Below are 13171 nucleotides of genomic sequence, written 5' to 3'. Positions count from 1 at the left end.
GAAGATGGTAAATGATAAAACCACTTTTGTAAGTGAACTAAATACTATGCTGCATAGCTAAAACTCCTTGCACAGTTGAGGCCTGACTTACCTACCATCAAAGTCAACAGAAATTTGACACTAGGCACACATACAGTCCATATTCTAAGAGCATTTATAAATTCTACCTTGTATTTACAGCCAAATCCTGTTCACCTTAGTCACGGTGGTTTTCCTACCTAAATTAAGTAGACTGCCTCCACAATTAGAAGAGGTTTAGCACTACAACTTATCAGGTCAAACACTTGCTTTCCCCAAGACAGACAAAGCAGCTCCTAAAGTGTGAGGAGATCAACAGAGGTGGAGCCAGAGGGACAAAGAAGTTTTATGAAATGTCCTTGAGTAGTCAAGTCAAGAACACCCTTAGTAACAAAACAAAGTATTTCAAGTCCAAGATGACTTCTCCAGTTGATTTCAGTTGCTCTCAGTACATGCAAATAACTTGACAAGAACTTGGAAATCTGTCTTGTTAAATCAATGCCATTTCCAATTCAACAGATTAAAAGTCTATTGCAATACTTTTTCTTTGTTGAGAAGAAGTTCAAAAGCAGAAGGCACATATGAGTGCTGGAACAGGAGAATGTCATACCATTACTTGGTATTAGTGATAGGTTTGTACAGATGGAAGTTTGAATATGCTGTTTAATAAAATATTTCCAGAATTTACCTTTTCAGAGATTTACCATTCAATGCTGCTATTATTTAAGTCCTATTGCAATTTTCATCATGTTTTCATTTTGAAAAGGTGTTCTGATACAATTAAATCGGGTATTGCAAAACAAGAGAGTGTTGTCTTGTACCACATGCAACTGGATAAACCCTCATTATTTATAGCTATTTGTATTTATGTGGGATAAATGAGTTGCAACTTACACAGTAGGAATTAACAGGACAAACAGGACTTCATCCTTTTGTTTAGGAGTTAAATAAGAATACAAATAAATTACAGTAACCACCTTATTCTTCCTTACATTATCTACTTTTTTTTTTTTTTAGTTTGGAAGACAGTCTATTAACAATTACAATTTACTAATGAAAAATACATGGAGTATGGGATGAAAACACAATTTATCAAGGAAAGTAAGCGGTACATTTGTTAGCCCAAAAATGAACACTGTATTTCATACTATACACAACAGAAAGGAAATGCTGCAGAAAAGCCCTTTTTTTTTTTTCCTTTTTCCTCCTTTGCATCTTCATTCTTTACATTATAGCCAAACTTTCTGCAAGGAAAGACTATCACACATTAATATATAGGCACAACAGCCCCATCCTTGCTACAAAGGTTCATCTTGCACAGTGAAAGTGTTATGACATTCAGCCCCATCTACCTTAGGAAAAGAAAAGAAATTCCCATCTAGCTTTTCTTGAAACAGCCTGAGAAATCACTACACTCACTGCATGCTTAGAATACAGAATTTAGAAAACACACTCAAGCTTTCCAAATTATGCATCACTCAAGTACCAAATGACTCTTTTTAAATTATGGGATAACTCCTATAACTAAGTAGAGCTGGGCTTGGTCTCTAGGTAAAKAAGAATGTACTGCATATGTGTCAATTATTAACTAACTTGTGCTTTGAATCTGTAAATCCATTAGGGATGACAGAGAGGGGAAAAGTACATTATAACTTTTCCCAACAGTGCTGCCCTTCTGTTTCAAAATCAGTGCAATCTATTGAAGACAGGGTCACACACTGGATGAATGTGGTCACAGTCCAATGTCTCTAAACATTAATCCAAATGAGAGACAAAAATGTCTTTTCAAAAAATAAAAAAATAAAAATAAAAACTCAGCAGGTGCAGCTCTTCCCAGCAGCTGCTAAAACCTGTCCAGTTCATATGGAACAGCTCTGCTAATGCTTCTATTCCTATAATCAATGAAAGTGGCAATCAGCAGTGCTTGAAGGCAACAGCTGTTTAGCTGACATGGCCATTCATTTCCTCCTCATCTATAAAGGCAACTAAGGGTTGTGATTCTAGCAACCTTTTTGGAAATAGAGTAAAGATTGAAAGATGTTTTTGTGCCTGACACATTGTGGAACTTAATAACTTTGTAGCAGCTGACAGTTTGAGTGCCTAGCTTCAAAGAGTGACCTCTGAATCAATTAGTTGATGCTAACGGTGAACTGGTTTGGAGGCTATCACAGCACTAGATCCAGCAACGTGTAAAATTCATTATGCCGTACATGGTTATTTAAGAAAGCAACTCACGTGAATTGTTCCATCAGTGGAAGAAAGCCTTGCAGTTTTGAACATCCACTCACTTAAAGTCATCACCTAATGCATCATTCCATCCATAGCAGCTATTCGATACCTTCTCTACACCTCTGTCTTCCTTCTGCCAGGACCCCCTCGGCACGGGGGGAATCTCCCGCAAGCGGAGCCCGCAGCCCCGTTCCTCCCCTGCACCGCAGCAACACCAGGCGCGCTCCCGCCGCCCCGTGAGGCAGCTGCACACTTACCGGCCGTACGGGCTCTCCGACGGGCGGGCTCTCCCGGGGCTGCCGCTACCTCTGACTAGCGGGGAGAGAGGGGAAGCAGCGCCCCGGGCCCGGCCCGGCCCGGCCCGGGCGGCGAGCCCGCGCCCAGCCGCGCTACGTGCGGCGCCGCAGCCCCGGCTCCCCCCCCCCGCCCGCCGCCGCCGCCGCCGCCTACGTGTGGCCGTGCATGCGGGGCAGGGGCGGCCCCGCTCCCCGCTCCCGCCGTGCTGGCGCAGCCTGACGCGGCGCCTCCCGGGGGCCCAGGGGCGGACGCAGCGAGCTTCTGTCACCATCGCCCCCCCCAGCGGGCCGGACGCGCCCTTCCGGGGGGAGCGAGGGGGCGGGTGAGGCCTCGCGGAAGGTCACCGCCGCGCCGCCCTCCGCCTCACGGAGGCGCCCGCACGGCCCTTCCCCCTCCCTGCTCCCCGCAGCCGTTAACGGGCCGAGGCGGAGCAGTGCGCATGCGCGGGSGGGGGGGGGGGGGAGGCCGCCGCGCATGCGCGGCTGTGTGCGGTGCGGCGCGGCGCGGCGCGGCGCTCAGTGGCGGCGGCGGGATGTGCTCGGTGCCGGGGCTGCAGGCGGACTGCGAGGCGCTGCTGGGCGCCTTCCAGGAGGCCGACACGGTCCGCTTCGAGCGCTTCGCCGAGCTGTGGCGGGAGCGCCGCTTCCACGCCATCTTCTAGTGAGCGAGCGGCCGCCTCCTCGGCCCTGGCCCGCGCGGCCGTTACCGCCGGGGCCCCGGCTCCCCCCCACCGCCCCCCGCTGCGGGGCGTCGGGTCCTTCTGGCGCGGCTTCTGGGAAGGGTCTGGGCAGGTCGCTGGCGGTGAAGCAGCTGGTGCCTGTGTGGCGCGGGGGGGGGGGTCAGGAGTTGCTTTTATTTCGTGTATTAGTGATGCCTTCTTCAGTGCCACCCTCGGGGAGCTTGGTGCCGTTCTCGGGATGTGAGATTTAAAACACGTGGTTGTAGGGCACTGCGTTTTTCACTCTAGATCCCATCTAATCCAGGGAACGGTATCCAGCACTGCCAGAGAGCTTAAGGCCTGGCCGCCTTTGAAGACTTGCCAGAACCTGAACCTTAGATCAACATGTTCCAAAATATCTAATGTTTATAATATTTCTGTGTTACAGACTTTCTAAAACCATAACATGCTTTATAGTCACTGACCCTAATGTACTTCCTTTGTGTTTCCTCTAGTGGTAGAATAAGAGCTTTGGAGAGGAATAAGTTTGCAAAGAAGGCTTTGGAACTGGCGCAGCAGTACTTCTTGCCTCCTTACGCTTTCCAGATTCGAGTTGGTGCTCTGTATCTTTTGTACGGACTCTATTCTACGCAGCTTTGCCAGCCAAAGCAAAAGGTAATTGTTCTCGAGGTTTTTTTCTTGGAAAATACTAGATGCAAGGTGTATGGTATACTTCTAATCTGCTTTGTCTTCACAAACTGATACTGTATCTCCTCTCTCCTTGCTTTCTTAAAATAAAACCATTTTGAACAAAACARTCCATTTGGAAAAGCTAACCTTGCAAACACCTTTGGGTCTGAGAACTTACATGGTGACTAATGTATTGTTTATATCTCCTAAAATTTAACTGTGGTGTTCTCAGAAGCCTCACCGAATATGAAGCTCTCCATTCTTCAAAAGTGAACAAGACTTTAGCTTTGAAAATGGGAACTGGGAACGTGCTCATCAGCTGTGGGGAAACCTCTGCTACATCCCCAGTTATTCCTTAGAATTTCAGCAGAATGAAAACTGACTAAATTAGTGCCAGTTCTTATTGACTAGAACCATATCTTGCAGTGAAGCTAGATTTTTAACTATAGCTACCCGTGAAAGCTGTTGTTTTCAGCAGAGCAAGGTTCCACAGGTGTACATTAAATAACATGACTTAAACATGGAGTGTGGAGAGAACTGTCATAAGTGCATGCTTCTTGCTTAGTGCAGAAAGTCAGGACAAGTTTCAGGAGCGTGTTTGTGTTTGTTAAGCTGTGCCCAGTGAAGTAGACCAGGAGAAATGGAAGGATGCGTAATATATCCCCTTGAGAGGGAAGCTTTTGGTCTTTTTTATGCCTCATAGAGACTGAAAGGGAAGTTGAATTCCTAAGCAGGTTTGAAATATGCATTTTGATATAACAATGTACAATTCTTCTGTTGCAGATCAGAATTGCACTCAAGGATTGGCCTGAAGTCGAGAGGTTTCAACAGGATCTGATAGAGTCCCAGCATTATGATGCAGCATACATCTTTAGGAAACTGCGCGTTGCCAGAGCATTCCATTTCACAGCAATGCCAAAGCTAGTGAGTTGTTGCATTAATGACTTACTGTATTTAAAAGGATATCTTCAGTTTTCTATTGCTGACAGAGTTCAGCAACACTGATTCATTTAGTTCATCTTTGACACTGTGTTGAAAAATGCTACATCTTCCTTTATGTAACTAGGTATATAAAACAAAACCTAGAGGGCGTTTGAAAGTACCGTACCCTTCACTTAATAAAAATATTTGCTGTTGAAAAAATATGTTTAGGTTTGAGGTACCTCTTAATCTGTGGGAATTTCAAACTCTTGAGTCTGAGTGCTTGATTAAATTCTTGACTAGAGAATACAAAAATGTTAATTTTGAAAGTGCTGACTCTGAGCACTTGATAATAAAGTTATGTATTATTGTCGATGGGATAAGCATATGCCTTCCAGCATCTATTGACTGCTGGATATGCAGTGAGAATTTTCAAGAGGAGATGCAACTTTAATTTTACTATTTAAGTTACGAAGCATTGTCTCTTCTTGCTTTAGTTAAACTACAGAACTAAGAAGAAGATCCAGGAAAATGAATTTAAAGAAGAGTTTAAGGATCCAAGTAACCGAGTAAACAGCCTCATCACTAATGATGTACTGGAGGTATAGTAACTTTTAAACTACTGATCAATCATTGTGTTTTTCTCTGTTGTCCAGGAGTTAATTGTCCCAATCAAGTCTTCTGTAAGTTTTCCTTATGGTATGCATATTAGGGTAATCTGTGCCAGCAAATTTACTTAGCATCTTAGAAACATGGCATTTATTTTAGAAGACCTGTTGTACTTTTTCAGCACCAAAATGTGCGTTAGTGTTTTGTAGGCACCTTAATATGGTCTAAAAGGGAAAGGGACAAATGATCAACTGTCGCTTAAGCAGAGAAAAATGGAAAATGGGTTGGGGGGAGGCAGAGAGCATGTTTGTTGTGATACGTCTGCAATTTGCAGCTGGAGACTAGATGCTTATGGTAATAAAAATTAGTTATCTGCAAGGTTGTCACCTTCTCTAACCTTTATTTCTCCTTTTCAAACTTGAGTTTGTTTAGTATATAATACATTTTTTTAAAAAGTAGTATTTTAAGCAGGATATAGCTTTTTATGTTGATCATTATAAGCTGGTTGTAGATCTTTACTTCCATTTTTTTTTCCTGCTTGCAAAGATAAATTGTCAGTACAGATGAGTACAGAATGGTACAAAAATCAGTAATCTGTGAAATGATGGAGTGAGAAGATGCAAAATCTCTCCTCCAGAAAGATGAGAACAGATACCAGTATGAGAATGGAACCTCTGTGAGCACTAATCATCAGTGTCACTGAGGCTTCTTTCTTAGTTTAAATAATGAAACAAACTTTCTTTTCCTTTGTTTTGGTGGACTGATAGGACAGTGCTAGGTAGCAATATTACTAGCTGAAACTGAACAGTTGATACTAAGGGGCTCCATTCATAACACTCCTGCTTGTTCAGTAGTTTAACGCTGTTTTTCTTCACTGCGGACTAATTTTGGTTTTCTGCTGTAACCTTTTTTCCTGAAAAGCTTTTTCTGTTTGTTTTGTGGTGGTGGTTGTTTTTCTTTTAGGAACTGATGAATATTCATGACCACTATCAGAAAATGAAGTGTGTCATCTCAGCTGACAAATCGCAGCCAGACAAGGCCCTGAGCTTGATAAAAGATGAATTTGTGGTTAATCTTAAAGATATAACTTTGGAACATCAGGAATGGCAGCAGAAGAGAATGGTAGGTTATATTGACCATTATGCTGTGACAACTTAACACTTTACGTGAACTTGTAAGAGCTGGCTGATTTAGCTTGATGACATCCAAGTGTACTTTGTAAATCTGAGACTTAAGTAAAAAATTGTAACACTGAAGACATGGAATAAGTAAAACATTAGACAGACATATGGGAGTGTTCTGGGTATCATGTATGTGATACTGTCTCTCTAATAAAGTAAATATGTACTGAAACGTAAGCCTGGTAGAAGTGGCTTATGGGCAATATTGGAATGAGTGCATTAAGTACCTCTGTTGCACTTATTCTGGGGTCAAGCAAGGGCCATGGTACTGTAGCATGAGGTATGAAGAAAACAGAGGTATGTGGTTACTTTAATATTTRTTTTGTTTTGCACAGTTCTTGGATTTTTTTTTTAACTGCCTTGTGTATGATAGAGATTTAAAAAAAATCATCTTTTTTTTTCCCAGAAATTATTCTTAAATGCTAAAGAGGCTGATGAAATACCAAACGGAAAGGAAGAAGGGACCTCTGTAGCATCAGAAGTAAGAAAAATTATCTAGTTTACCACACTCTGCAGACAAAAATCTGTTAGTTTCTCAACCTCAGGACTTGATAGTATCAAAGCAAGTTATAGTAGTAGTGGAGTTGGGTTGGGCTTTTTTGTTTCTATTTTTATTTTTTAATTGGGTTGTTCTCATATTAGTATTCACTACTAACATGGCTCTAAAAAGCTATGGTCCCTTTCAGGTAAGGAGGGGAAGTAGCTGTATCTTCTTGTCCAAACTCCTTTATGGTTCCTCCTGCATTTTCAACTAAGTGCAGTATTCACTAGTTATGCCACAAAATTCTCTAATGTTGTACTGTCTTCTCTTTAAATACCTGCTTATTTCAACCTTGAATTCAAGTAAGATGTGAAATTTCAAATTTCAGTTTTTCTCCTGCGCTGATGAAGGCCATCAAAATTATGCTTTGCCTTTTTTTATGAAATTTGGATTACTTCTTTTCTTTAAATGAAGCATCAATTCTGCAGCATTTGTTATAAAATTACAGCTTCAGTAAGATATTGCTCAACTAATTTCCTAATTTGATATTGCCTTTTAATATTGCTATCATAGATTGTGAAAACTTTTTCTAAGAGATTTCTTTGTTTCTTTGCAGGGTTCTGAAAGAGCAAATGCATTGGCTAAGATCAAGTACAGATCCTATTCTGCAGTTGTTGAGGTAAGGTATAAGATTAGATTATAGGGATGTGTTTTTGTTTTTTTTTAGTAGTTGTAAGTACCAGCTTAACATACAATGGATCAAAAAAGAATGAGTTAAAATTGCACTTGAATTCAACTTTTGAATGCTCTAGTTTCCCTGCTGAACACATTGGGAAACCACAGAGCTTTTATTTTTTTTATGTTAGATTTATGGAAACAGTGCAGTTAGGTATGAATAAGCAGATTTTTGTTTTAAGTCTGAAATTGTCTCCACTTGGGGAATTTTTGTTTACAAAGCTTTTTTTTTTTTTTAATGTCAATGCACCATTTTTTAAGTAGATGGAATAAAAAATTTAGGAAAATATTTGAAGTGTGTGTTTGCTTAAATCCCATTGACCTTGAAGCTCAGATATTGGAGGCTCTGAAGACTCTTGGGGGTTTAAATTCACTTGGCAGTTCTTGAAAACATTGTTTCAATACTGCTAGTTTAGAAATGCTGTTGAATTGTCTTTTCAATAGTGGACCTATGGTAAATGTTACGTCTTTTTTAGTTATTAAAATCTCATTTGAATATACATTGTTAAATGAAACAGCTTGGGAACGTACAGCAGTCCAGCCTTGAAAATGGGGGGTGATACTGTTCCCTAGGTATTAAGCAAATTATGGTAATAAAGGAAAGAGGCCTTATGACGCAGTAGTTCTTGGAAGTCTTCCTTTTGGTTGCGCACAGTGATCTGCAACATGAAGATGTAGAATGATGAGAATAGGCAGTGGTTTGAAAATAAATTAATGTTTCAATATCTGAATTTAAACAATACACTATTAAACCGTAGGAGGGCATTGTCCTGTTAGGCTGAAGCACCATAACCAGTAAGAATCCCCCCACTCCCTGACATCTGAAGAAGTTGACGCTTTAGTCCTTGCTGACTTGTAAACTGGGTGACACGCAGTAATGTGTGGCTGTAGCAGTTCAGCTTTTCTTATCGCTTATAAATTTGTTTGGGTTTTAGGCCTCTAAATCCAGAAGACACCGTCAAGTAAAACTAGATTCTTCTGATTCAGGATCAGATTATGGGAAATCTCAAAGCAGAAGTAAAAAAAACAGTAAAAGATCACAGGCGTCCAGGAATAGAGATTCTGTGAAAATCCGAGGTATGTCTTCATTGTCTTGGTGAATCTGAAGATACTGCAAAAGTTTGTCTGCTGCTTTGCCCTCTAAAGGAGCTTGGTTAAATTTTGCTGTCCATCCACGGAGGTAGAAGATTAAAGAAACTGTTTGTGATGCCCCTGTCATAATTGAACCTGCCTGTCTGTTTTTCACAGTCTGGCTGGGTAGAGAGAGAGTGCATGCAGTTTATAGTTAATCTGAAATCTTATACGTAATCTTCAGAATTTTTCTTTGGAAAAGCAACTTAGCTACTTTGCTAGCAGTGTAGCAGTGTTTTAATTCTTCGTGTTGCCATACAAGAAACTTAGCAGTGATTAAGACATGCATCTAACTGTTTCTCCTGTTGACAGACAGGCTGGTCTTCATAAGAGTAGAAGCAGGCTGACAATTTTGTAGTTAATACATCCTGGTGGAATGCAAAGTAAAACCCACTTGTCTCATGTCTGTTCCTGGTGGGCTCTTGAAGGAATATCAGTTAATATTTTTGAAGAGAAAATAATATTGATGTCTTAATGACAGTACTTTTTAAGACCAGTAGTTGCACTATTACATCAGTCATTCCCTTTACATCTGACACTCGTTATTTATTCTGTCTTTTGTTACTGAAGCTTTTAATACTTCCAAGTGAATTGAAACCTGTCTGATGTTGACAATTGATGCAATTTCAAAACTCTTTTCTAATTGTTTTCTTAATACTGCAATTATTACATCCTAGTTGTTCAAACTTTTGATTAGTTTACAGCTAGACTTAACTTTGTCCTTCTTGACAAAAGTTTTTTATAGTCCTGTGACTCACTGTTTCTGACTCTGTTCTGTAATTTTATTTTCTTTCTCCTGAAAAGTACTTTATCATTTTAGCTAGGAATAAAATAAAAGCAATTTTAAGAAGCAAACTTTTAAAAACAGGTACAGGATCCTAATTCCAATATTTGGGCCCTTTTTTTCTCATTTTGAAAATGTACTCTGGAAGAAAAGACTTTTAACTGCTTGTGCTCTGTATATTTCCAAGTTATCTGTATCAATATAAGAAAAGCACCGAGATGACTCTGTATGCGGTCAATGAAGGCCCTTGCTTAATGCAGTCAGAAAAAGACTGCAAAATTTTAACATGGAATTTTTTGGTGTAGAAGCAAAAGTAGATGATAGGTTTTTTTCCTATCAATCTATCAGCAGGTGAGATGCGGACAATGAAGGAAACTGTTACTAGGCATGTTGGGATGCCTGTAATCACAGAAGAAGATACCTCAGATGAAGAAGGTACGTTTGAAATTCTAACAAACTGGAGAGTTGTTTTTAATAACTCTCTACTGTTCTGTATGTTTCTGCAATGAAAGCTGATGCTTTGGACCATGTTTTGCCAAGGCTAGGTTTGTTTTTTTAGCTTGTATAGTGTAGAATTGCGTGAAAATTGAAGCTTTGCCCTGAGGCTTTTTTACAAGCACACAAGTGATGACGCAATACTGCAAGTCATATGCTTTTTCTACATAAACTTCACTATAGTATGTTCAGAGTTAAAACTGGTCCAGTTAAAAGGAGACTTACTCTTCTATAACATAAATCTGTCTTAAAGAGTTCCAATATATAATATTTGGGAAAGTTACTTTCAGTTACTCTCCCACTGGCTGAAGATGCCTGTTGATAGTAGCTCTGAAACTTCTGTAACCTGCACTTGAGGTCAAAGTAGCCCTTGCTGCCTTCACCCTCATGGGAATGAGGGAGCGTAGAAGTTTTCCCTCTAGCCTTAGGTTCAGCTGGGCAAAGCTTCCATGTTTAAGTTCCAAACTAGTATATGTACAGTAATAACTTCCTTGTCTATATTAGAAGTTGTCTGACATAGTTGTAGAATTCTGGGAATTGAAACAGAAGAGTGATGACTTTGCTATCACTTGTATGTTACTGAAAAGAATGTAATTTTTGTTTGGAAGTAGTTGCAAGCAGGCTTCTTAAAGCTGATGATGGAGTTACTCTATGGAAGCCACCAATGCATTTCGTAAAAATTGAGATGTTAGTTGAGCTTGAACTGATCTGCAGCTCAGAAGCTATAGATGGGTGGGATTTTTTTCAGTATTGCTTGAGGAGAACATACACTGAGAACAGAACACCATGGAACAGACACTGTCCAGAGAATGTTACACATCTTTTATCTTGAGATACCTCATTCAGCAGTGCTCTGGGCAGAGGCTGGGGCTCTGCTTTGCAGCCATGTCTCCTTCTATACTGATAGTGTTCCTCGGACAGGAGCTGGCCAGCTAAAGGCATGATTTCCCTTGGCAATTCCTAGCTAGTCTAAGACTGATGTGTCTTGCTTATGTAGTGGAAAGCAGACTTGATAGACCAAAGAGACTGGTTCTTAGCTTGAAAGAATAGTATTTTATTAGGTTACCTGAAGGAGACCAAAGGGTTAAGTACAACTCCTGAAAAGCTTTAATGCCATAGACATGTGAGGAATATATCTTTTGGAAATGACTTTCTATCCCAAATTGCATGTAAAGGAAGGATGCTTCATATAAGGTAGCATGATAAGAACTGTTAAACTAGCTTTATAGTGAGGTAGCACATTTGTTTGCTCTTTTCAAAAGCATGAGGGCATCTTGTAGTACTGAAACGAGGTTACATCCTCTGATCACCTTAGTCAATTGTAGACAGTTTGAAAGCGTTCGAGTTTCAGATGGTCAGGTTGAAAGCATAATAGTGCATTTAATACTGTACTTGAATTGCTTACACTTTCTTCAAATTGTTGTGGACAAAAACAGTTTCTCTCTAAATCAGGGATGTTCTCCGTTTCATTGAATAACTACCCTAGCAAATTCTGAAGCATTTACAATACTCCTAGGCCATCTCTTTGGGTATTGAGTGTTTGTGAGTATTCCATGTGTGAAATTCACAGTGAAATCTTAAAGGAGTTCATGGGAAGCAGAAAGGTGCTTATTTAAATAAGCTTTGAAGTGCAGTATTTTGTTCATCAATGGAATTTTTATTGATATTTTGAATGAAATCATATGCTTATAGAATCTGGAAAGATTTTTTTCATATTAAAAGCGATGGGGAGAGGGGTTAGAAGGGGTTCTCAAGGGCTCATCTAATTCATTTCCTTTACTGAGTAGAATTAATTCTATTTTAATCATTCCCATGAGGCAAAATGGATTGAAAAGCTTGTCAGAAAAATCTCTTTATTTCCTTTCAGAAGTACCTCTCACCAAGAGGAAAAAAAAGCGTTAGAGGATCCAGTTGGAGAAGCACTAATGTGAATTTCAGTGACAAAATGTAAATGCCAGAAATAACAAAGTGCTTGTTTTGGATACCTTTGAATGTGTGCACAAGAAATGGCTGGGACCAGAACTACAGGTGACACTGAAATACTGATAGTGACTGGTATACCTTAGTTGTCTAGTGGTAAAAGCACCTGATTGCTTTGAGGAAAGGCAGTGCTTCTTGTGGGAGACAAAGTTGCTGTGCCCGTTTGAGATGGAAGGAGAGAGAAGATGGTYGCTCCTTTTATTGAGCTTGTACAATATGAGTAATCATTTAGAACTCGGGTTGACTTGCAATGATGTTTTTAGCAAAGGCTGGTAGAAGAACTGCTCACAAAATATTTACTGATATAAAACATGTTTGGAATCTTTTATCTCTGAACATAAAATTATGGTTACTGACTGTTTAAGACTAGTGCAATAAATTATTTTTCACAGAGTTTACTGCTCCCTTTCATGGTGTGCAACTTCAACAATATTTATCACTCTTAGATCTCGCAGGTGTGGGATATGCAGATCAGACTTTGTGATAAGCCTTTTTATTGTACTCTGTCTCCGGTGGGTCTGGTATCGTTGTATATGTGAATGAAGAAATATAACATGCATTTATTCTGCAGATGACACCAAGCTGTTTGAAGGTAGGACTAGAATTCGGAGTGATCTTTACAGATTGCAAAGGTGATGTGGGAGAACTGGGTGTGTAAATAAACATGAAGATCAGTACTGAGAACTTCACAGATACAGGATGGGGAAGTGATTGCTAGGCAACAATAACAGAAGCAGCAAATAGACTGAGAATCACAAGTTGGAGTATTTTCTGTAAACAATAGCAACTGTTGGATTTAGACATTGTCATTAAGCCCTGTAAGGCTGTAGACTCAAATAGCTCCTTCTAACCCTGATAATTCAAGAAGAATGTTGATAATTATTCTCCTTGATATTTTCTCTAGTTGATCAGAATTGTAAAAAGTATGACCTATCAAGAAAGGCCAAAGGAACTGACGTGTC

The 13171-nt window shown here is 40.1% G+C and overlaps 1 protein-coding gene across 2 annotated transcripts; it reads left to right on the top strand.

The window, feature by feature from the left end:
- The first annotated feature begins 3047 nt into the window (after nucleotides 1-3047).
- SNAPC1 (small nuclear RNA activating complex polypeptide 1) lies at nucleotides 3048-12602 on the top strand. 2 transcript variants are annotated; one of them, XM_026088690.1, is made up of 10 exons: nucleotides 3048-3204; nucleotides 3718-3877; nucleotides 4676-4816; nucleotides 5311-5415; nucleotides 6386-6544; nucleotides 7010-7084; nucleotides 7701-7763; nucleotides 8755-8896; nucleotides 10086-10169; nucleotides 12097-12602. In XM_026088690.1, the coding sequence occupies exons 1-10, from the start codon at nucleotides 3077-3079 to the stop codon at nucleotides 12129-12131; spliced, it is 1092 nt and encodes a 363-aa protein (XP_025944475.1). In that variant the 5' UTR covers nucleotides 3048-3076; the 3' UTR covers nucleotides 12132-12602. The 2 variants fall into 2 exon arrangements, with proteins under 2 accessions (XP_025944475.1, XP_025944474.1); XM_026088689.1 differs by having other exon boundaries at nucleotides 10083-10169.
- Nucleotides 12603-13171: the final 569 nt, after the last annotated feature.

Source organism: Apteryx rowi, unplaced genomic scaffold, assembly GCF_003343035.1.
Source record: "Apteryx rowi isolate R43461 unplaced genomic scaffold, aptRow1 scaffold_78, whole genome shotgun sequence".
In the NCBI taxonomy this organism is placed as follows: domain Eukaryota; kingdom Metazoa; phylum Chordata; class Aves; order Apterygiformes; family Apterygidae; genus Apteryx; species Apteryx rowi.
Note: the sequence above shows the minus strand (reverse complement) of the source record. Positions and strands in the feature narration are given on the sequence as shown.

What these genes read in the sequence shown, in the direction of transcription:
- SNAPC1 (XM_026088689.1), top strand. Translation starts at nt 3,077, where the DNA reads ATGTGCTCGGTGCCGGGGCTGCAGGCGGACTGCGAGGCGCTGCTGGGC. An exon ending in AATGGCAGCAGAAGAGAATG is followed by an intron (nt 6,545 to 7,009) that starts GTAGGTTATATT and finishes TTTTTTTCCCAG; the next exon opens with AAATTATTCTTAAATGCTAA. An exon ending in AGATACCTCAGATGAAGAAG is followed by an intron (nt 10,170 to 12,096) that starts GTACGTTTGAAA and finishes ATTTCCTTTCAG; the next exon opens with AAGTACCTCTCACCAAGAGG.